The sequence below is a fragment of the Clytia hemisphaerica genome, unplaced genomic scaffold, assembly GCF_902728285.1.
Source record: "Clytia hemisphaerica strain Z4C2 unplaced genomic scaffold, Clytia hemisphaerica genome assembly, whole genome shotgun sequence".
In the NCBI taxonomy this organism is placed as follows: domain Eukaryota; kingdom Metazoa; phylum Cnidaria; class Hydrozoa; order Leptothecata; family Clytiidae; genus Clytia; species Clytia hemisphaerica.
The window spans coordinates 331,473-353,873 of NW_027103472.1; the positions used below are offsets into that span (position 1 = coordinate 331,473).

At 36.4% G+C, this 22,401-nt stretch overlaps 4 protein-coding genes across 8 annotated transcripts in view; 1 reads left to right on the top strand and 3 right to left on the bottom strand.

Moving 5' to 3' along the window:
* The first annotated feature begins 80 nt into the window (after positions 1 to 80).
* The window catches only part of LOC136798330 (major facilitator superfamily domain-containing protein 8-like), a 35,136-nt gene continuing 12,815 nt past the window's right edge, over positions 81 to 22,401 (top strand). The window contains exons 1-3 of one of the 3 annotated variants that reach the window (XM_067054925.1): positions 81 to 131; positions 13,347 to 13,459; positions 19,389 to 19,460. In XM_067054925.1, the coding sequence (XP_066911026.1) occupies positions 96 to 131; positions 13,347 to 13,459; positions 19,389 to 19,460 (221 nt within the window). In that variant the 5' untranslated portion in view covers positions 81 to 95. Of the gene's footprint in view, positions 132 to 11,928; positions 11,974 to 13,346; positions 13,460 to 18,715; positions 18,879 to 19,388; positions 19,461 to 22,401 lie in introns of those variants that run through there. The other 2 variants (XM_067054926.1, XM_067054928.1) reach the window with 2 other exon arrangements.
* Positions 1,513 to 4,898, bottom strand: LOC136798332 (synaptotagmin-14-like). The gene is made up of 4 exons (XM_067054931.1): positions 3,908 to 4,898; positions 3,005 to 3,191; positions 2,393 to 2,550; positions 1,513 to 2,021 (listed from the first exon to the last, which is right to left on the bottom strand). The coding sequence occupies exons 1-4, from the start codon at positions 4,838 to 4,840 to the stop codon at positions 1,863 to 1,865; spliced, it is 1,437 nt and encodes a 478-aa protein (XP_066911032.1). The 5' UTR covers positions 4,841 to 4,898; the 3' UTR covers positions 1,513 to 1,862.
* Positions 5,306 to 7,303, bottom strand: LOC136798309 (synaptotagmin-14-like). The gene is made up of 4 exons (XM_067054897.1): positions 7,240 to 7,303; positions 6,446 to 6,658; positions 5,790 to 5,947; positions 5,306 to 5,464 (listed from the first exon to the last, which is right to left on the bottom strand). Exons 1-4 carry the CDS (start codon positions 7,301 to 7,303, stop codon positions 5,306 to 5,308), a joined length of 594 nt encoding a protein of 197 aa, XP_066910998.1.
* On the bottom strand, positions 7,006 to 22,029 carry LOC136798333 (synaptotagmin-3-like). 3 transcript variants are annotated; one of them, XM_067054932.1, is made up of 4 exons: positions 21,936 to 22,029; positions 11,264 to 11,404; positions 9,898 to 10,634; positions 7,006 to 7,573 (listed from the first exon to the last, which is right to left on the bottom strand). In XM_067054932.1, exons 1-4 carry the CDS (start codon positions 22,009 to 22,011, stop codon positions 7,511 to 7,513), a joined length of 1,017 nt encoding a protein of 338 aa, XP_066911033.1. In that variant the 5' UTR covers positions 22,012 to 22,029; the 3' UTR covers positions 7,006 to 7,510. The 3 variants fall into 3 exon arrangements, with proteins under 3 accessions (XP_066911033.1, XP_066911034.1, XP_066911035.1); XM_067054933.1 differs by lacking the exon at positions 21,936 to 22,029 and adding an exon at positions 20,990 to 21,309; XM_067054934.1 differs by lacking the exon at positions 21,936 to 22,029 and adding an exon at positions 13,706 to 13,975.

Below are 22,401 nucleotides of genomic sequence, written 5' to 3' on the forward strand. Positions count from 1 at the left end.
AAAACATTCGAATTTCGAATATTTTATTTCTCGGGCCTTCAAAACAAATCAGACACCACGCACGATAAGACGTCCACGTGATTCATCGTTTGAGAATGTTAACGAATGTTGATGCAAATGAAATGCACATGGTATGAGTTTATTATATGTTTTTTCTTCTGTAAGTCTGTACCCTGTAAGTCTGGCAGTACAGACAGCAATTCAGTCTCTATAGCTCTAGGCGCTGTGGTATAGTGGTCATCGACCTTTGTTGCTACACAGGCGACTGAGGTGCGATCGAACCGATCGAATCGATCGTTCACTTGGCACCCTTGGCAAGTGAATGAACCTTCGCCCAGGTCAACCCATGCTATGTGAGGGGAATTGAGTAGTCAGTTCAAGGTGCTGACGGGGCGCTAATTGAAAGCGTCTATAGTTGCGAAAATGGGCCTTAAAAGCCTCCTGCGACTCAACCAAATAGAAAAAAGAAAAAAGAGAAACAAATTGCTAAATCGAAAATGGAAAATTTTGTCTAGTCTCTAATAAGGGTCTTCGATCATTGGTTACTTGAACTCACCTGTCATCACGCAAACTTAGTACCCCCATTGTGATTGAAAGGGGTTACAATCTGTGACTAAATACACGCTTTTTTTTTATAAGAATGGTGTTATTGTGGCAAGAATTCTCTTATTTCCCATCCTAAACTAGCCCGGGGTCCACTTAAAGCTTTCTTTATAGACTGGATGGCGCGATTAAGTGTACTTCACTGGACTTAGCGTCATAAAAAATTATCAAAAAGCATAGTCTAATTCTTGATATGCGTAAGTCAAGATGACGTCATATTTTTCCGGTTTTTGACCTCTGTGTTTCTAATTTTAGTAGCAAAGAGAGGTCAAATCCCGGCTTTTTCAGGGTGTTTCCGTTAGAAAAATGACTTACGCATATCAAGAATCCTAAACAAGTGACCCGTGTGGTTTTCGGACAAAACATCTAAGCATCTAAATGGGGCCTAAATGCAAGGCTCACTCCTTTCACGACAATGCCATCTTATGCTTGAGACGTATGTACTAAATGTTAAATCTAGCCTAAATTAGGACCCTAACCTAAGAATATGCTGTAAGAATATTTTAGGATGATTTTCCCAAAAAATTTGAGAATATCCATGATGAAATGGATTTACACCATTCTTATAAAAAAAGCGTGTATTCGCCTTTCTTTTGAAGATTTCCAGTTTCACCCTTTTCTTCTTTTTTATAAAGTTGTCACCCGCCCTCGGCCCGCCCTCGGCTCGATTCAGGATTTAGGATAAACAGAGAAATATGCGTGACAGATAATTTTAAATACGCGTGATGAATTTCGTCACCTAGAGGCATTTTCGTCACTTTTCCCCGACCAAAATTTCAAATTCGTCATTTCACCCGACTAAACTGTTCAAAAGAAATGATTTCCTTCACTAGCTCGAAAATGGATCTTGTAATTCGACGTTTAAAGCACTAATTTCGGTAAATAAAGATGTAAAAAATTAGATTTGAATTTTGGTTGCCGTATAAAATTTCGGGTAAATGTTTTGGTCGGGAATAAAAAAATTGGGTACAAGTTTTGGTCGGGTGATAAGATGTCGGGAAAAAATTTCGTCACCCCTCAAAATTTTCGTCACTTTCCCCCGACATTTTTTCCCCGATAAGGTATAACAGATAATGTTTTAAATTCGAAATCCCTATATGATACTTATAAAAATACAAATCCATTTTCATATTTACAGTTATATACACAGTACATATTCGGGGGCAACAACGCAATTCAATGTCGATTCAATCTTGGCATTTTTTGTCGAGAAAGTAAATTCCGAATAAGTTTCTTCATGGATAGTTATTTCTTGAAAATCAAACACTTTTAAGTTCTTGCCAGTGGCAAACGTCGCAATCTTTATTTTGACACATTTCTTGCCAATGAGCCGCTTCTGTTGGTCCTGAATTATTCAAGCCATAAGCAAACCAGCCAAGCAGTTCTCGTTTCTTTCGGCGTTTTCCGACTGAATAAACCTTGAGTAAAATAAAAGATACCTTTTTAAATGAGGCTGAAATGAGGAATTGAACAAAATGAAAGATTTGGGGGGGGTACTTAGGCAGAATGGACGCCATCCCTATCACACTCTCGAAAGTCCCTCAAAGGGGGAGTCTATGTAAAGGTTTCAACGAGCAAAATTACGAAAATAAAAAATTGACTTCCTCAAAGGGTCATAAATTCTTGAAATATTGGCTGAAATTTCGGGAAAATAGTCTCTCTAAGGGTGGCAAAAACGTCAAAAAATGGACAAAATTTTCGTAATTTAGTCTCTCTAAGGATCAATTTTCAAACTTTGGCTTGGACATTAGTCACTGAGACAAGGGTGTCTTTTCCAGACTCAACGGACCTGGAACATCATGGTTGCATCCTCTAGGTCATCATCGGACAACGGATAAATGAACGTCTCGTTGTATTCGGGGCTCGATTGGAGACGTCTTACGGTTGTTTTGCTTTTACCGATCCTCTTTCCTTTCCCTGAAACACACTTGATCTTGACGAAAGTGTCTAATGTAAGAAAGTATAGAAATAAAATCGAAAACTGTAATAGCTTAACTTGGCAATCTCAGCATGGGTCATCTTTCATACCAAACAACCAAGTCGTGTCTACCATACTACGAATGTCTGAAATACATTCTGAACAGTGTGCAACTCTCATAAAGGTTCCATTGCTGGATGAAAGTTCTTCCTTATTGAGGAAAAAAAGTCGGAGGAAAGTGGTGAACATTTTGAGAGGGTGGCGTATTTTTCCCCTGTTGAAACAAAATTTCACCCGATTTTTTATACCCCAGCCGAAAATATTACTTTTAAAGGAACTAAATTGTATGTTTTGGTCTGAAAAATTTAAAAATTGTTTCAACAACGTGACAAAACATTTCCCCAATGACTATTTGAAATGCCAACTTTTTTCCCGATTAAGGTATGGTATGATTAAAATTATCAATGCAGTATTAGATCATACCTGGGTCAATGATCATAGTGTTTTTCTTCAAATTAGCGGCTTGGATAACTTCAACGGTTAAGCGACCCGTAAGATCAGTGTAATGAAGGTTGATCAATAATTCTGGCTTGGTAGCAGATTCTCCGAAACTTGCCAAACTTGAAAGATCACTCAGGTTGAAATTTCCACCTTCTTCTTCATCAGGTGGCTATGGAGGGAAAACTTTGGTTATCAGAAACTCTGTATTGAAATCAAAATAGTGGCGTTAGTATGTTCAACTATTTTTAGATTCGACGCTTTCACACCAGCTATTAAGTGTATATGCTTGACCCGAGAGCCCTTATTCGGTATTTTAATGCTATTCTAATACATGATTTCCAATTATCAGCCCGATTTAATCTACGAAGCTCCTTGAAATTATTATTTAATCTTAGCTGAACTTGAAAAAGACACGACAAAGGTCGAGATATCGTTAGGAATGTTATTTTGATTTTTGGTTATGTTTCTCCTCTGCGTATCTTTTAACTTTCAATGACAGGAGGGTACTCTTAGGTTCCAAATAAACGCCCCCCGCTTGTTCTTTTTTCGAAAGGACCCGGACCTTATAAGGACCCCCCCCCCCGTTTATTAATTTTTAAGAATATTTTCAGCTGTCAAAGAGAAGGCCCCTTATTTTGCTCTAAATATCCTGATTTTAGCCTATATTCACCTTATTTTTGGGTTTTCAGAAGTAAAATTTCCAACCCCCAGGCAATTAGGTCCCCCCCATTTATTCAAACCCCCCCTGTTTATTTGGAACCTAAGAGTATTGGCAAGGTGAATTAAAATGGCGTGACCTTTGTGCTTGCTCTAAGTAACGAATACTACCTGGTTATCCACCGAAAAAATTATTTTCCGTTAATGAAATAAAAAGATTTATCTTACCACGTCTCCTTTTGGACTGAGACTTTTCCAAATCTCTTCTCCATCAGTCAAATTCTCTTTGCCCAAAGCAATCTGCACTTCACCGATGAGTTTTTGCTTCAGAAAGCCCTTCTTACCATAAACACGTAAACGTATTGCTGTCGTTTCCAACGTTTCTGGCGTGATGTTGGAGAAAGTGAAAGCTTGATTGAATTCGTCCTGTAACACAGATTGTGGTTTACCTTTGAATCTTTGTTTACGTCCTGGCAACACACAAAGATGAATGCTTACGTTTTCTGCTCCTCCGCGATCTACGGTTGGTAACTCGTCCAACTTGAGCACTGCCAAGTCCAATTTGTTGTCATCAGGATAATGCAAGAGGGTGATGAGGACCTTACCAACGATACAGAGGGGTTCCTCCTCCTCTACAGTCTCAATGAAACCTACATCTTGCTCCCCACTTTCAGCGGTCTCATCCCCTGCTGCTTCTATGAAACCAACATCCCCATCATCGATACTCTCCAAGGTGGTTTCACCCGCCGGTACTGACGAATTTTCCTTCACCTCGTGTGTGGTTGTTGGTGGTGGGAGAACCTCGTGTGTGGTTGTTGGTGGTGGGAGAACCTCGTGCAGAGGTGTCCCATCCTCTGTCACCTCTACTGGCTCCCCTGATGGTCCAGCCTCCTCTCCATCTTCAATATAACTTGCAGCCGCACCTGGGCTACCTCTTATAGAATTGGCAGCCGCCTGGGAAGCTCTGGCTGAGCCTGGTGGCAACCCTTCATCACCTCCACCTTCCTCCCCTTCAACCCCGCCCTCATTCTCTGGGGCGGAACCATCAGCTTCGGTTGAAATCTCTCCTAACAAACAGCAACAACAGAATTGAAATAACTTTTTGATAGCAGCATGTTTATCAGCAAGCTTTGTGGCCAAGTTTCGAAGACCTGTACACATTGCCTTGAGAGACGCATTCTCTCGAAAAGCTCAAATCTCAACTAAAATCAAAATCAGTAGAAATGATTCGGAATTTTTGTATGTGTAAGCGTTTTTTCATTTTGTATGAATCTAGAACTTTCGTTTTCAAATAGATGCTGTTGCTAGCGATTCAAATTTGAGAATATGGCATTCAGCTTTGATTGAAAAAGAAAGAAATTTTGTTTTCGAATGAATCATGGTGTATTTGAATGGGCTTTGTTCTTTTCTTGAATATTCGATATTGAATTTTTTTTTTTTTTCAAATATAGTATCGCTGATAATTTTTGAGGTCATCATTTCCATTTTAGTGATTTCTAATGCAAATTAAGTACAAAAATAAAAAAATTGAGTAATCTACAAAAAAATTCTTTTTACACACGAAAAAAAATTCCGAGTTTTATGATTTTTACAATTATACATACTGTAAACATAAAAAACTTCATATCAAACACATTTAAGCTCTTGCCAGTGGCAAACATCGCGATCTTTATTTTGACACATTTCTTGCCAATGAGCAGCTTCCGTCGGCCCTGAATTATTCAAGCCGTAAGCAAACCAGCCAAGTAGTTCTCGTTTCTTTCGGCGTTTCCCGACTGAATAAACCTAGATATACAATTTGGTAATCAATAAGATATTTTTTGTTGCTTAATTTAAAAGGACATTATTTAACGTATCGCCTACCATTTGTTAACACAGCATTTTTAAACAAAAGAAAGAACGACTTTCTCTCTTTTCGGCGCTTCACAAGCACAACTATAGAAAAATTGCGTTGTCAGCATAGAGGCGCGCTTTTTTTCTAAGCATAAAAGTATCTTTAGGGATGGATTGAAAAATATAACAATGTTGCGACGACTTCTCAACGCGACAAAAAGTTTCAAATTGCAACTGTGTCTTTAAGAAACTAAACTAAAACTAAAGCCTTTCTTACTTTGAACATCATAGTAGCATCCTTCAAGTCTTCTTCAGGGATTGGATATATGAATTTCTCGTTATACTCAGGGTTAGCTTGTAAACGTCGCACGGTAGTCTTGCTTTTCCCGATCATTTTACCCTTGGCTGTAACACACTGTATTTTGACGAAAGTATCTAAAGATGGAGTTAGTTAACAGAACAATCGTCATTGGTAAAAGATGACCTGCACTCTCTCTCCTCATCCTCCAGGGAAAGAAAGCGCCGCTCCTGGCATCTCACGTGTTTTGTATTTTTCAAGGCTTGATTCTATTGCAAAACACCTATATGTCACAGACCCGTTGATAGCCCCACCCAATGGAAAATGTGGCGAAAATTTCGTCCCCAATAGGAAAAATTACCCTAGAATTTCAGCCTCACTGGGATATTTACTTTTATTTCATCCCCCATTTGAAATTCACGTTAAAAGATTTCACTCTAAAACCACTCTCATTGGATTTTTTTAGCTTAGAACAATAAAACTTCTATCCCTATTGGGAATTTGATAAATTTTTAATCCACGTTATAGAAAAAAGCTCCACCGGGGTAGTGAGACAGGGGTGTATGAAATAAGACGATAATTCAGTATTTGGACCTTCATAGATGTATAATATGCTGACAAAGGATTAGAATTACCTGGCGCAACGATCATAATGGTTTTCTTCAAATTAGCGGCTTGGATAACTTCAACGGTCAAGCGGCCCGTCAAATCAGTGTATCGAAGATTGACTAACAATTCTGGCTTCGTTTCGGATTCCCCAAAACTGGCCAGACTTGAAAGATCACTCAGGTTGAATGAAGAATTGCCATCTTCGTCAAACGGCTGAAACAGCAAACAACCTTTTAAAACTTAAGATTCAATGTCAATCATTATTTCATACAAATTCATTATTCGATAACGTTCTTGGAGAAATTATGGACTGTTGGGGATAGTTTGGATAGTTTTATGCTTCACTCTTTGTCTTAGTATGAAATTAGTACCAATCAACTGGAAAATTAGCAAAAGTCATAAGTCTTCTACTGGCTTTATTGGCATGTAAGCAATAGATTTTCTATCCCCATTTAGAATGTAGATTGAACTTTTCTCCCAACCGAGTGAAGGGTTCTGTGGGGGCACTTAGGCAGTACAGTAATGAAGTTATGTACAGTACTCCAAGCTTTATATAGAATTAGGTTTAAATGGAAAACGGTTTCAATCTATATAACATCTCTAACATAGAGATTTCAAAAAGTATCTTAATTAGAAAAATATGATATTTACAAGTCAAATAGAAAGAGCGACCAGCACCCTTTTGTCCTTCTACAGTATTTACATATATACAGGAAAAAGTCAAAGATTAAAAAAAACAAAACTATTCATTTGGTTTGTTAGCGTCAAGTGCAATGAGTCTAAAAGCAAGGGGGAGTGACTATTTGTTCGTTTAGCGAACTTAAAGAGGTTTGGAGTTCAAATGCGTTATTAGCCACCCTCTTGCTTTTAGATTCAGTTAGCATTTTTTAAAGTTAGTGCTATGCTAGGTATATCGATCGAAAATGTTTCCATTTTTTCTCTGTTTTGTGAAGTATTTTTGCAAGTCAAGAGTCTGTTGATGGTTTTACGGTGAGTCCGCTTGTGAAAAGAGACGTGGCGAAGAGTTAACGGCAGAGGCTTTGGGTCTTTTTCTATCGGGCGCCAAATATTTGTCCGGGAGTGTCCGGAATCTACTCAGCCCAGTCATCAATGTCGTCCGGTTCGTCTTCTTCGTCAATGTTGTAATACTTCGCCTGAAAGTTGAGTGGATGGGAAATTATGCGAGTTTTACAATGGTGGTTAGTGTTTTATGTGAACTGGGTGCTTAAGGGTTATGAATGTTGTAATGAGAAGGTTATCGTATTTTTAGATATATGCGACGTGACTTCTGAGAAGATTAATTTGCTCGAAGAGTTTGTGTACAACCCTGGGGGGGGGCACTGACCTTGACAGCTGACGGGGAGGTGCCGCTGGAGTTGACCCTGTCAGATACGAATTTTTGGTAAAATGATGACCCTGTCCGAATGAAAAATTGAAAATCTTTCCAATTTCCACCCTACGGGCGTACGGGGTTTGTGATTTCGGAAATACCGAATAATTTTGCCAAAATTTCCGAAATTCCGTAAAAAAATACTTGCAATTCCGATACTGATTTTTTTGGGTATTTTTCCTCGTTTTGGCTAATTTTTCATCAAATTTGATTTTCATGTATGAATTCCGAAAAAAGGGGATAAAAACTTTCCAATACCAAAATTTCGAAGCAAAAATTCATGGATTTCCGATACCGAATCAATTATAGAATTCCGAAAATACCGAAAGAATTTTGCCTGATTTCCAAAATTCCGAAGAAAAAAGGGCCGATTTCCGCAATTCCGAAAAACCGTACGCCCCACTAACAAGTGGCAAAAATGACTAAAAGTAGACGAAAAACTAAAAAGTTTTCTAATTTTTACCCTGCAAAAATGTCCAAATAATAAAAAGTGGACCCTGTCAGATATCTTCAGAACCTATAAAAGAGACCCTGACCAGCGGCACGTCCCGTATCCAGTTTCGCCTACGCCCCCCCCCTGGGTGTACAACTTTATGATAATGATTCAGCATTTATCTTAATTTTAATCAAAAAATCTTGTTAAGGATATTTAGAACTGCTTTATTTATTTATTTATTTATTTATTTATTTATCGTGCATTTTACTATTTTACTGAGAATGATCAGAATGATGAGTCAGTGGAAATGTCTTTTATCTTTAGGTTTAACGTTGTCGTGTTTCTATGCGAGGGCTGATTAGAACCTACCAGGAAACTGTAGATCACATAGTATTGATTGAGTTACGAGGCATTTTGGAGTGACATGAAAAAAGAAACATTTTACCCTATCAAAAAGATAGTCTCCCGTTTATTTGAAAGCTGCAAGGAAACAAAGTTACGTTTAAAAAGCTTTGAAAGCCTTATAAGTGGTTAAATTCCCCATCATTATTTTTCAGTCTTCCTTAGACCTTTTAAAAAAGCACCATTTAATTACACTTTTTAAACCCAAGAGCAGTCGGGCCTTCCTAGAAGACTTTCACCACATCGGAGATGAGAAAAGTGTTTTCTAGTTTAAACAAGCAGGTATGTAACCTCGCTATAGATAAAGAGTGCATTGTTCAGACTTCACAAAGTTCACTGTAAGGTTCAAAATGAGACAAAGTGCATTGTAAGGGTGTTGAAAGTGAAGAATTTTGGAAAATTTTATCATTTTGTGCCAAAAATGTATCGTAAGGGTCGATTTTTGGCTAAATAATCCCTGTATTGTAAGGGCTACATTTTGAGACCTTTTTTGTCTGCACACATAGTAGTTCGAACTCCCTCGATACCTAAACTACTCTTTATTTGTCAAGATTTAACAAAATATCCTCACGTCAAATTTGTCTCTTTTTCACGGCATTGAGAATAAACCGGTATAGTAAAATTCCTGAGATGCTCATTATGTTAAAAAAGTTTGGGGATTTTTTTCCCACGTCATAACTTATGCAGGTCTGGGTATTGTATGTCAAATATCGCAAAAAGAAATAGATTCAATGAGCGGCTTCTTACGGTTGGGAAACATGGGCGCTACAGAATGGATTCTAGAACGATGTTTTCAAAGTTTGTAAAATGATTAAGAATTCACAGTATTTTTTTTATTCGACAAAATTTGACAAGAAAAACTCTCCATGTAAATCTCACATTATAAAATCGTGAAAAATATCGAACCAAATACTTTTTTAAAAACCTCTTTTTTCTTCTTTCGTAAAAATGGTATTTTCTCAAATTGTGAAACTCGTCGATTATTTCAATTTTTTTTACCAGGAAATTTCTATTTTATCATTTTCATTTCATTGTCTTTCCAAAAATGAAAATTTTACAACACCATCCTTTTCCCTGCACCAAAAATCAAAATTGTCAAGAGTTTGTTTCAATAAAAAAATTAATGTGCTGTCTACGTTTCAAGTGCGAAAAAGAGCATGTCATCAAAGCCGTTTCTTTTTGCGATATTTAACGGAGCGTTTTCTTTGGAAAGGTTGTGCAAGACAACAAGAAGGATGTTGAAGGCTTACCACTTCTCCTTTGGGACTGAGATTCTTCCAAATATCACCATCGGCCAATGGACTTGTCAAATCCACTTTCGCTAGATTGATTTTTGCTTCTCCGATTAGTTTTGTTGTGTTGAATCCCTTTTTCCCGTATACACGTAAACGGATCGCACACGTCTCCAATAAATCTTTGGTCATGTGGACGAATTGGAACGTCTGGTTGAACACACCTTGTGATGCGGTTTGAATCTTCGTCTTGAACCTCTGTTTCCGCATCGGTAAAACACACAAATGAATGCGCACGCTATCGGCGCCGCCCCGCTTAATGGACGGTAACTCAGCCAAACGAATGACTTTTAAGTTCAGTTTATTAGCGGCAGGCAGATACGTGAAAGACATCAATACTTTCCCTGCAAGACAAGGCGCTTCTTCATTAGTGGAAATAAACCCAACATCTCCGCCGCCACTTTCAGTGGTTGTGTTGGTGGCTGGTTTTGGCTCCTGAGGTGATTTGGGTTTGACAGGCGATGGTGGTAGTGCGATTGGCGCTTTGGAAGGACCAGGTTGCGGTTTTTCTTCTACTAGACTTGCTGCTACACGAGGGCTACCTCTCGCAGAGGTACTGGCTACTGGGGAGCCCTTCTTCGACCCTGTCGGTAGCCCTTTCTCGACGTCTGTAGCTAAGCTCCCTCCAGCTCCATCCCCACCACCATCGACGGGGCCATCTGGATTTTCTGTCTCGGTTGCTAATAATGCTTCCCCTAAAAGACAGCAGCAACAAAATTTGCTGAATTTTCCAAGACTCGGAAGTTTGTGAACGAGTTTTGATGCCAATAATTTAAGGCACGAACACATCTCTTACACAGAGACATGCATTCTCAACTACAGCTCAGAAGCTTAAGCTGTAAACTTATTTCTCCTTATTCCCTTATTCTTTTCCGCGTTTTTCAATTGACGCTGGTGAATTTGTTTTACACGTTGTCGATTTAGCTTTGATTCACAATCAAATCAATAAGATAAAAAATGTTACGAAAGATTTGTTTGTGTGGCAAATTTTTATTCAGTCTAAAGAGGCATTACTTTTACGTGGCCTTCGGAAGGCCCTGTCGGGCTGGGAAGGTCGAAGGCACCCTTTTTCTTTGCTATCACACCGGTCCTAACGTCGGAATTTGGAGTTAAAATTTGTCAAAAAGTTGAGATCTAGACTTTTTTGGTCAATTTATCGAGTTGAGACTGGCTTTAAGGCTATGTTGTAAATCTGCACAGATCTAGACTTAATGATCGACTTTCATAACTTTTACATACAAAAAAACAGTATGATGGAGTACACTCTTTTATTTATAAGGGAAGAAAACAAAGCAAAAACTCTCCTCCACAGGGAGAAACTTACCTTCCTCTCCTTCTTCTCCTGTACCATGTCCTGTGAGGCCCGAACACAAATTCTCGTTTTTCAAGACGACGAAGTAGAGTATGGCGAGAATGACGAGTAACAACAGAAGACAACATAGAAATATCACCGCAGGTAGAGGAACTGAAACGAGAAGGAAAGAAAATGTCATTATATGGTTGGAAAATATTACCTCCCGTCTGTCAATTTTTTTCAATCAATCGTATTCTTACTCCTTGCCGATTCTTCATGTGGTATGGAATAAAGTCTATCAAAAGATTCGTGAGGCTTTATCTATAATAAAACCCTTCCAATCTTTGCTGAGTTCTTTTTCCTGGATTTTTGCAGGGTTATTTAGACTAAAAGTAGGTTTTTGCTGATGTTTTGCGAGTCACGATTTGAAAGACCTTTTCTTACTTTAGCTGGTTCTTCATCTCGAACAAACACCTACTGCCCTCTTCTCTCTGTATTTTGATGCTTTAATACGCAAAACAAAAAAAACAAAAACAGAAACCCTAGTCTAATTTGATGATTATCCCAGATAAATTATAATTTTTGGCAAGTCAAAATAACGACAATTATTATGAAATTAGAAAAATTAGTTTTTGACTCATGAGAATTTGCGAAACATTTACTTTATATGAGATTTTCATTTCATTCGCGCTCAAATCAAGTTGTGGAATACAAGCAGGTCCCGATAATGTCTTCAAAAGGTTGGTATTTTTTCAACTTTGATTTTTTCTTTAATCTTCCAACCCAAAGTATTTGATATTGTTGAGTCTAATATAGTTCATCATTTTAGGGAAAAGATATAAGTGCGATTTTGGCTAATAATATACAACCCTGTATCGTTGACCCCACCCTTTTTTACTCCAATGTAGTTGGAACGATTTAGATTTTGACTTATTCTCTGGAAAAAACAAATTTCGGGCAAACATAATTTTTGAAACAGAATTTATGTGGTATTTGATAAACTGTTGCATTTTTTCCATGACTAATTTGTTTACTATGACTAATTCTTATCATTTCCTTGTAAATCAAGTAATTTGTCAAAATGTCTATCATTTTTCAAAGTAAACACCATTGTGTCTAATTATTTCGCATTTTCACATCATGTCTAAAAACCTCCATCTGGCAAATTTTCTTTTTGAGGGGGTGGGTTGTGTTTGAGCTGGAAATCATTGAAGGCCACAAATATTTTATCTTGATATCTAATCAGCCATAATTGATCGACTTTTCACCTATTTACAATATTGTACTTTCTTCTAAATCCAACCTGTGATGACAAACTGTTTACATTTTATTGCGCATGTCTAACTATTTTGGCTTGTAAACCTTGCAGTAAAGACTAGTTCAATCAGAGCAATACACCTTTTCGAACGTAGCCGCCACAATTGCCACGCGGGAACTATTTTGTCCGTTTTAGCACCCTAAAACCGTCCCAGTCATTTTTTCGCACCTATAGACAATAGAAAAAGGTGTAAAAAATGGATTGGATCGAGTTTAGGGGATAATTAAATGATAAAGTGGCACGCGCCTGACCGCACAACTACGGTCGAAAAGGTGTATTGTATAAATGAAACACAGTTTTCGAAATATATTGTCAAATCAAATTAAATTGTTGGCTACAGATTTATATATGTATTCTTTTCAACGGGTTAGAGCATATTTGAAACCAATTCTAAGGCTTATAACCCTGTTTCGCCATTGTGGTCATGTTTTATCGGGGTAGCAGTAAATTTATAATGTTGTGAACCCGTTGTGGAGTACTCCTTTTAGACGTAACATGACTCGGATCACGATCACTCGAAATTAAAAATTCATTAAGATTTCTTCCTTTTTTATTTTCATCATCGTCATCCTAGGGTAGGATAAAGAAATTGTAATGAATTCTGCATCGAGTGCTCTTTTTAGGGTCGAGATCTTGTCAAGTCGCAAAAGGGGGTCGGATACTTGATCAATAGCGTCCCATTCAAGAGAAGACATCAGTTTGTTAAACATTCTACAAAACTATCAATAAAATATTAAGGAATTTGTATTTTTAAACTAGGATAACTGAGTTTTTTTTGATTTTTCTGTATCACAGATTGTTGAGAAATTTTGGGCTTCTTCGAGTAGCGGAATATTCGGATATCGTAGAAGAATTTCTTGGTTCATCGACTCCGTTTCACCGACAGTCAAAATGCAATTCAGAAACAGGTAATTTTCTTTTATTCTTTAAAGCTCTATCGTTGTTTTCAATTTAGAGTAATATTGGAGATTGCAGGAATGTTTTATGATCTAGGAAATATACTGATGCTTCCGCCGGCTGATTACTACTGAACGGTGCAGGGAAATTATGACGCGCATTCTTAGTTCTATGTATCGAAATGTCCATTTTACTATGAATGCATTTGAGGGTTATAAGCAGAGAAATTCAACAAATTTTTTTGCGATGTGACTTACATAATAATGACATTTCGTGTCATCTTAACTTTGATTGGTTGATGCTTGTTGCATGCAAACAAAAAAATGTCCGCTCAACGCAACAATTTCTGAAAACAACCAAAAACAAAAAAAAATCACGAAATAAAGAGTGAATAAATAACAATTATTCCCAAATAGTGTTTAAAGTTTTTCTTCTTCCTCCATTTTGTAAGCCATATAATTTTCCGTAATTTCTTTCATATGAGATCTGTTAATTTTTTTTTTTCAAGAGCTTCAGCGGTGGATCAGGCTTCTTGCAAAAAAGCTAGCAAAGAAAGTGTGTGCATTGAACCATCACAAATGTGTTCATTCAACACAAACAAAACATATTCAATCTTTTCTTTCGTTCTTCGATTTATTTACACATATTCGGTATTTCACGCATGCGTATAATGTAATATTCACTTTGAAGGTCATAAGAATGTAGCTCCGCCCAAAGGAATCTGGTTTACCAGACCTTGTCAGACGGTAACAGTTCTAGTAATCTTCGCTTCCAAAATAAAGACATATTACGTGCAAGAAGATTTCATTAGATCGCCATGATTCAAACTTCTAAAAGTCCCTTGAAATAGAATGATTCTAAAATAGGGCCTTCTTAAAAGAAACCAGAGGGCCAAATGGAAATCTTGTCCCGCCCGCGCAAAACCAAGGCTGTGCCTCCTCCACTTGCTAAGATTTTTACCGGTTAACTTTCGAAATCAAGGCACGCGTTCCGAAGGTATTTTAAAGTAGAGCATCTTTTTAAAAACGGCTTTAGGACCAAATTTCTTTCAACATTATCATTTTGAGTGGTAAGCCTTTTTTTGACAAGCTGCTTTACGAAATAAGTATGAAGCCTGTCAATACTTCAGAAATTAATTAGGTCCAGGGAACCAAAATTCATTATTCTTCATACACATAAAAAAATATACGACCAATTATGATGACAGCCGAAAATATATTTTGACAGGGTTTTGATGAGCTTTTTGGTCGGCGATAATCGTTTTTCTGAGGTTAACTTTATGAACGTATTTGTGGCTCATTAATAACTATCGATCTGTCTATTTTTGATGGATGGTAAAAAACCATTGCATAATATTTTTGTTTTTTTCCTTTCCTTTCCTTGAAAATGAAAAGGAACAAGTTTCTCGGACCATAAACTTTGAATACATAATACGGACAAAATTTGCGATATAATACTTAGGTGTTCGAGTTGTAGTCGTGTTTGAGTTGTTGAGATGCTATAAAAGGACATCCAAAACTACACACGTTTAGACCAGATTGTCTAGCTTTTCTACGGTGCCCCAATGGTTACTTAATGAACTTTGCCTTAATATTTTTCAAGTTCAAGTTAAAGGTCCTCAAAAATACACAAGAAGCTGAAGTGTATATGTTCTACCGTGAAAAGCACAGGTCGAAATCATATATCGACGCTGTGCCGACCAATCCAGATTCTATTCAGCGCGCAATCACCACAGAGAAAAGTAATTATGACGACCATTCAAGATCTTGGATGAAGTTCGAAGTTGATATTTTTATTCCAATCGTTGAAAACACAACTCAAAAATGTCATCAATGCTTTTTAAAAAGAATCAGTGATAGAGAATCATAACATAAAGTCTGTATATTATTTCGATTCAATTAAAGTGACATTTCCATAATTAAAAGTTTAGTAATTACTGTTATACATTTGGGGATCATGTAAAAGATTTCTTTTAAAAGAAACTCAATTGGGGAATTCGTAAATACAGGGTGTCCCTAATTAAAGTATCGAGTCGAAACACAACTATGAGTAGAAAGTTTTATGTGCGTGTTCACAAAATTGTATTTTAAGCTCTCCCTCTTTTTTCTTTGTCATTACGATTAATTTATACGTTGTACCCAACTACCTTTTGTAATAAGCCTGTGTGATGGAGAACGTTCTTATATTTTAGCGATAACACACACAAACTTTTCTACTCAATCGCATGTTCAAACTCGATACTTTAATTAGGGACACCCTGTAGTAAACTGCCTACTGGTACAGTCTGCTAGACATTAATATGGTAATATTTGCTCTTCATTTTTGATTTTTTCTACAGTGATTAGATTGACACATGCGCGATAAAATTTCTATTGTTGGTCTTCAGAGGTTGAAATATTCTCAACCTCTGATACTCAGGGTATGTATGTTCACAATGCCAGAAGCTAGGTTTGATAATGTCTTTGATCGATTCTCAAAGTGTGATTAATGAATGGCCAGTGTGGGGATCGAACCCACGATATACCAAATTAAATTTGAATTGAAAAAACACCCCTTCTTCAAAATCAGACCACGGACAGCGACATGCTAATGAAAGGCCTGATGCTGGGCAATTAACACTGATTTAGTTTTAGTAAGATTTTATGTACATAGTCAGTTCAGGCTTTCCAAAAATACACCCCTTTCTCACCCCTATGGGACCCCTTCAAAATTGACCAAAATATCGTCCCCGATGGAAAATTATCCACCAATTTTTGTTTTCACTGAAAATAATCAAATAAACCAATCCTCACTGCAAAATATTTACTATTCTTCCCATCTGCACTGATTTTTCTGACTTGAAAACAAAAGAATTGAAATCCCAAGCCATGAAAAAATATGGGAATATCAATCCTCATCGAGTTTCAGTCCATTTTTTTTATCCCCACTGCCTGGAAAATCGTACCAGGTCTGTGAGAAGCGGGTGTAACAATGACACTGGTGAAGAACTAAGCTCTTTTTATTTTTCAGCCTCATTCTGAAAAAATTTTTTCATTGACTTACAATTTATGATAATCGGTTTTAATTACATCATAATGACGATATTGGCGTCTAAAGATGAAGTAATCGAAAGTCGTTAGTTTTTAATCATGCGCTAAAACCAGCAATTGATTGTAAATTAATGTTGTGAATATCTTTGTGTTGCGAATTATCGATCAAAAGTCGCCAAAATATCATGATGATTTTTTTTACATCAAAATTCCGCGAAAATGGTTTGACGAAAATGCGGTCTAATTTTGGCTCATTTTTTCCAAATTTATTTCGTCTCTGGAATTTGATATGACAATCATCATTTAAAAATACGCTGACCATCAGCAAGAAAAATATTTCGACCATATGATTGAAAAGTCATTTCACTATAATTTAATCAATTAATTTGATAATTTTGTAGTTAGTGGATACCCAAATTATAATTATCTTTAACCATCCCAAAGGTTGCATCTCGACGTCAAAGAATTATTATGCCTTATGCAAAGGAGAATTCCTGTTTTACCTGTTTATGAGACGAGGGCTATTTCATGCCTCATTTTCCATTTCCTTTTATGCAAAAACTATAAATTGTTGCTGTAATTTCATTTCTCTTGTCCACTTTCCTCAATTAGGTCAATATTTTATAATATTTTGCATCGTAAAAACTATTTATAGAAACTTCTCAACGTGCAATTTTCCTACCCTCGTAATCGTACACGTTTTTCTCATTTCCAGATGGGATACATTATCTTCAAGAATCATCATAACGCTCAAAATCGACCCTCGACCGTAATTCCTGTAAACCTTCTGAAATTTCTCTGCTTTTACATGGATTTTCCGGACCATACTGAAATTTCAGTTTAGTGGTTTTGACCGAACCGAAAGGGGGTACTGAAATTTCAGACCGGTCTGGCATGTAAACGAAGTCTCGTACTTCAGACTATAGACCGTACCGAATAATCTCAGTACGTCCCGTACCGAAAGTCCGTGTAAACGGGTCCTTAGACGAAATCAGGGCGAAAAACAGGAGCAATGAGGCGAAATTAAAAAGCGATATCTTTCAAAGAATTTTCACAGTATCGACACGTTGAAAAGAAAAAAGAATGGGCCATTAGAATATAATCATTCCCTACTCATTGTTTTATAATTGGCCGAAACAATCTCGTGTTTTTTTTTGTAAAACTAGAGAAAAGCGTTAAGAATTTTAAGTAGATTTCTGCCCATAAAGCTGACCATTATAAATTACCTGAAATTTAAACAGATTAAAGTGATTGGTTATTTTCCCACTTTCTTCATTAAATTTTGCAATTTGGGGTATACCTATTGCAAATTTTGATAACCATGTAAAAAGCCCTTGTTAAATGGGTGTTCATCTTAAAATTGGGGCCTGATGAAAAAAAATGATGTTTGATATTTTGTGAACAATACACTCATTGACCTGTCGATGCTTTGATTTTAATCTTTAATTCATTTTTAGATGTCAAATAGTGTCAATTGCTTTATCTCATTAACAACCATTATTCCAACCAATCAAAAGCCAATTAATTTAATACCAAACAATTCAACCAAAAGTCCAAAGTGCAAAAGGGATGAATAAAGGGCAATATTTAAAATGATTTGGGCAATTATTTTTGACTAATATTCTACAAGATTCATCAATAGTAGTCGCCAGCTGCAAGAGGTCAAATGGAAGTTTAAGGCAGATTTACACTCACAGCCCGTCCTCACAGCTGTGTCATACGCAATACAACCCTTACTCTAAAACTTTTACACATGCTCCATGTACGGATTGTATTGACCAATCCTCTCTTTTTTTGATACTCGAAAAAAAACCAGGAAAATAGGACCAAATTTCATGTCCGTTCTTGGTTCTGATTTTATTAATGCTTACAACCAGCTAAATAACCATTATTGGTTGGGAAAGCTTAGTTTCCCAGTTAACTATATACGACTAGCCATAGTTAACTGGGAAAGCTTCAGTTTGAGGGGTTTGACCAAATTTGACCAATTGGGACACGCGCCAACATCATGATGTCATTAGTTCGAATAGGTTTTCATTATATCTCATCCTCTCTTCTCCAATTGGTCAACCATTCGCACAATTTAATGATGATGGTGTCGACCTTTGAATATTGCTTCTAAATAGCGTTACAACACACTAGATGTCATTGTCATTTTTAATGATTGTGGTTCGCTAATTTCATTGCTTTGAATAGATTTCCTCTTCTTTCATTATAAGTATCAAAATTGATTGATATTCGAGCTTTCGTTAATGAGAGGTAGATAAAGCACGTTTGACGAATATTTTTCATTGCATGTGAAGCATCACTGAGGCGCTTTACAATTTTAACAGAATTGTTGTCTTTATACTTTTTTGGAAACTTGATGTGTTTGTAATTTTGTTGATTGCTTGCTCTAAAGGTAATGATGCATCATTAATCACTACAGGATAACACCTGTGTTAATGTAAAGATTTTGGCTTCGAATATTATTTAGCTTTACAAATACAAGGTTTCGGATTTTCTAAATTTCTTGTCTCATAACTCAAGGAACTTTAGTTTCTTGCATAACTGCAATAGCTAAAGGCTTTATCTAAACTACACGTTTTTTTTTATAAGAACAAACTATATAAGAACATAAGGCTTCGAGGCCCAAAAATTTAAGAACATTCTAAGAACATTCTAAGGCTTTGGAGACTTAAAAACATGCATTTTCTTAAGAAATTACATCAAAATGCTCAAAAAATGCTGAAAATAAGAACATTTTAAGAACATTTTTAGGCTTCAAATCCAAAAAACTAAGAACATCCGAAGGCTTCGAAAATTTTTGACGTTCTTATAAAAAAAAAAACGTGTAACACACCAAACAGCCTGATGGAGCAACAGTAATTCCCCTAAAAATCGTTAAACTCATATTTTTTTTCTACTTCAGTATTATCCTGACTTCTCTTCCACCGAAATTGTTCGATCGAACAGAAATGGAAAAAGTCGACGGATCCATTATGTAAGTTGATTTTCAGTTTTATCTCAAACATTTATTTTAAGCTTTAGGTTTTGGTATACCGAAGAGTCTTGCCTTTTACGGAATTATAAGTTAATGGAGAACAGTGTCCTAGATGGACAATCTAAACAGGGCCCTTCATATATGTCAGAGAACTTTCATTGATGAAGGTGATTACTCTAAAGAGATGATAACCCAGAAGATTTCAGGCTGATAAAAATAAGCTATCTATCTGGATGATTCAGAAACTACCCTTCAATGTTCGTTCGTCATAAGGTCATTTAGATTGTCAATGAAAACCCCGGGGGGGGGGTACTTAGGCAAAATGGGTGCCGGGTATGTGTGAGCCATAAGGGTACCTTTTCTCATTCCTCAAAAGTCTCTCAAAGGGGTACAAATTCAAAAGTTAGTCTCTGAAAGGGTCCCAAAATCACAAAAATCAAAAATTTCTCTCTCAATGGGTCACGATTTCCAAGAATTTTGACCAAAATTTGGTGGAAATCAAACCAAAATTTGGAAAAAAATGGACCAAAATTTAGGAAAAAGTCTCTCAAAGGGTCCCAAAACCACCAAACTTTTGTCTCTCAAAGGGTCGATTTTCGATTTTCGGCTCGGACATACCCGTCACCTCACCTAGTACCCCCCCTGTACTTATCCTGTTGAAATCTTTAATGATGGAGAAGGAAATTTGAATCATCAAAAATTTTGGATGAAAATAAAATTGTGGAAGTGTTAATGAAACTCCTGTTTCGTAAACTATAAGGGTTCTTCCTTGTGAAAGTCATCAAACATTTCATGCTTGAAAGTGTGGCAGCTTGTCAGTGTATATTCGTCTATGGTTTTATATTTGTTGTCGAGATAGACACACCATAGCACGTGTTGACAGTATTTTTGTAGTTTGAAAGATTAGCACCGATGTGTGTGGTTCCAATCCAAGCCGCGCTTTTCAAAAGCCTCTTTGTTCGCCTTAAATGTGGATAGTTTCAGCAGAGGAAACGGCATTCAATGTATTTCGTAACCTTTTTGATGCCACAGTATAGATTTCAGACTTAGCATATGTCTCATGAAATCTTTATTGCTAATGCGCCGATGCTTAATTTCAACCTTTACCAATATGTATCCTGAGTTTATCGTTCTACATATGCAATTTGAGCTTTTGCTAAGCTCATTTGACGTCAATCGATACTTCGATTATCAGCCGGATTGAGAGAGAGAGAGATACACGAGTGAAGGTAGAGAGTCTATCACCATATTTCCCTAACACCCTGCCTTTACCAATATCTTTCTTTTTGTTTTCGTATGTTTATCGTTGTACGATGAGTATGGTCAATATTCAGTACTTCATAAAATTTTAGAAGAATTCATAAAGCCAGCCTTGCCGTTATATACATCTGATAAATGAACTGCCTTAAGTGAATTTAGCCTCGTTTTGACTACCAAATCTCAATCACAATTCAAACACCACGGGACTTTAAAATTTTAATTTGTTAGATTTCCCTTAAAAAGAATAAAAATCGTATAGAACAACTTACGTCGTGTGTGTATTGCGATGTATTTAAACATACTCTTCAACTATCCATAAATACCAAACAATTCCAGCATCTTCAAAAATAAAATCAACCCCAAGTTCCTCCTAAACAACGCGAAAACAACCGAGAAAAAAAAACGAAAAAGAAAAGACTTTCGTAATACTTCCTATTCGTTAAATAAACGCTAAATCTTTTCTACGGCATTTAACATTTGCATACAAATTAAATTCTTCTTTTTCATGTGTAAGATTTTTAATACTTCAAACTTGCGTGTTCCCCTTTTCATAAAGAACTTTTCACACTTGTCTCTTAGAATTCTTCTTCTTGTTCCCTTTTATATACTACTTTTATCCTCTAAAGTTTTTCTTTTTCTGCGGGATCTTCCAAACTGACCGATTTGAAGTATAGTTGGTGTCAAATAAATCAGGGGTCCTGAGAATCAATCGAGGCCGGTTTATAAATTTTTTCAAAACTTTTTACAGGAGCTCATCTGAAATGGGAAAACCCAGAGGGTGGAGATTTTCTCTAAAAGAAGAAGAAATCTTTCCGTTAAAGAAAGAGATGGGACTCCGACTGAGAGACTTTTTGACATTTGAAAAATCATATGTTTTGATTGATATTTGCACCATCTGGATTCGTCACAAGCTTGTTTTGCAAAGGAGAAAAGTAGGAAATCGAAAATTTATTGTCAATTTCTCAGATGTTTTTTTGTGACAAAATAATAAGCTAAACAAAACTAATGAGATTGAAGTGACTACAAGAAAATAGTTGAAAATCCTAAAGGATATTTTCAAAATACACAGTGGGACTTTTTACAAACTTGTATAGGTTTTACCTGGAAAATTATAAACAATTGTTTAACTCCCTAACGGAGATTTCCCGCAGATGAGAATGTGACATCATCAGGGTATCCAGACTGATAAGAGAAAAAAATCCTTCTTGGGTTTACCTGCTATAGGATGGGTGGTGAAGGTCAAAAGCTTCCAATGTTTTTGAAGTCCATGTTTCAGTTTTTGGAAAATCATCTTTCCTTCCCCATTGAAAATCATCAAAAATTTGAGAGAGTAGAAATTTTCAATACAAGAAAAATCGAAAGAAACTTTTTGCCATCTTTCTCATATCGATAATAAAGACATCATGGATCAATATCGCCAACGAAAATTTCAATTTGCAAAAAAAAATTTTCAATTTTCATCAGACAAGCTGTTAAAACTTTTCAAGACGTGTGAAAAATATGAGGCATCATAAATTATTGGAATTAGGCGACCTCTAGTTGCTTAGTGGAGAGTTTTTTTTTACTTATTAGAAGATCTTCGGAGAAAACTCAACCCCTTGAAAGGGCAAATCTATATCTACTATATTTACACCCCTGTCTCAAATTTATTCTCCAATGAGGGATTTTCTGACCATTTCGA

What these genes read in the sequence shown, in the direction of transcription:
- LOC136798332 (XM_067054931.1), bottom strand. Translation starts at nt 4,840, where the DNA reads ATGTGTACAGGTCTTCGAAACTTGGCCACAAAGCTTGCTGATAAACAT. An exon ending in TCAGTCCAAAAGGAGACGTG is followed by an intron (nt 3,192 to 3,907) that starts GTAAGATAAATC and finishes TTCCCTCCATAG; the next exon opens with CCACCTGATGAAGAAGAAGG. An exon ending in ATGCAACCATGATGTTCCAG is followed by an intron (nt 2,022 to 2,392) that starts GTCCGTTGAGTC and finishes ATTTTACTCAAG; the next exon opens with GTTTATTCAGTCGGAAAACG.
- LOC136798309 (XM_067054897.1), bottom strand. Translation starts at nt 7,303, where the DNA reads ATGCTAACTGAATCTAAAAGCAAGAGGGTGGCTAATAACGCATTTGAA. An exon ending in CATTATGATCGTTGCGCCAG is followed by an intron (nt 5,948 to 6,445) that starts GTAATTCTAATC and finishes CTCCATCTTTAG; the next exon opens with ATACTTTCGTCAAAATACAG. An exon ending in ATGCTACTATGATGTTCAAA is followed by an intron (nt 5,465 to 5,789) that starts GTAAGAAAGGCT and finishes TTGTATATCTAG; the next exon opens with GTTTATTCAGTCGGGAAACG.
- LOC136798333 (XM_067054932.1), bottom strand. Translation starts at nt 22,011, where the DNA reads ATGATTTTCCAAAAACTGAAACATGGACTTCAAAAACATTGGAAGCTT. An exon ending in AGGAGAAGAAGGAGAGGAAG is followed by an intron (nt 10,635 to 11,263) that starts GTAAGTTTCTCC and finishes GCTGTCTTTTAG; the next exon opens with GGGAAGCATTATTAGCAACC. An exon ending in TCAGTCCCAAAGGAGAAGTG is followed by an intron (nt 7,574 to 9,897) that starts GTAAGCCTTCAA and finishes CTCAACTTTCAG; the next exon opens with GCGAAGTATTACAACATTGA.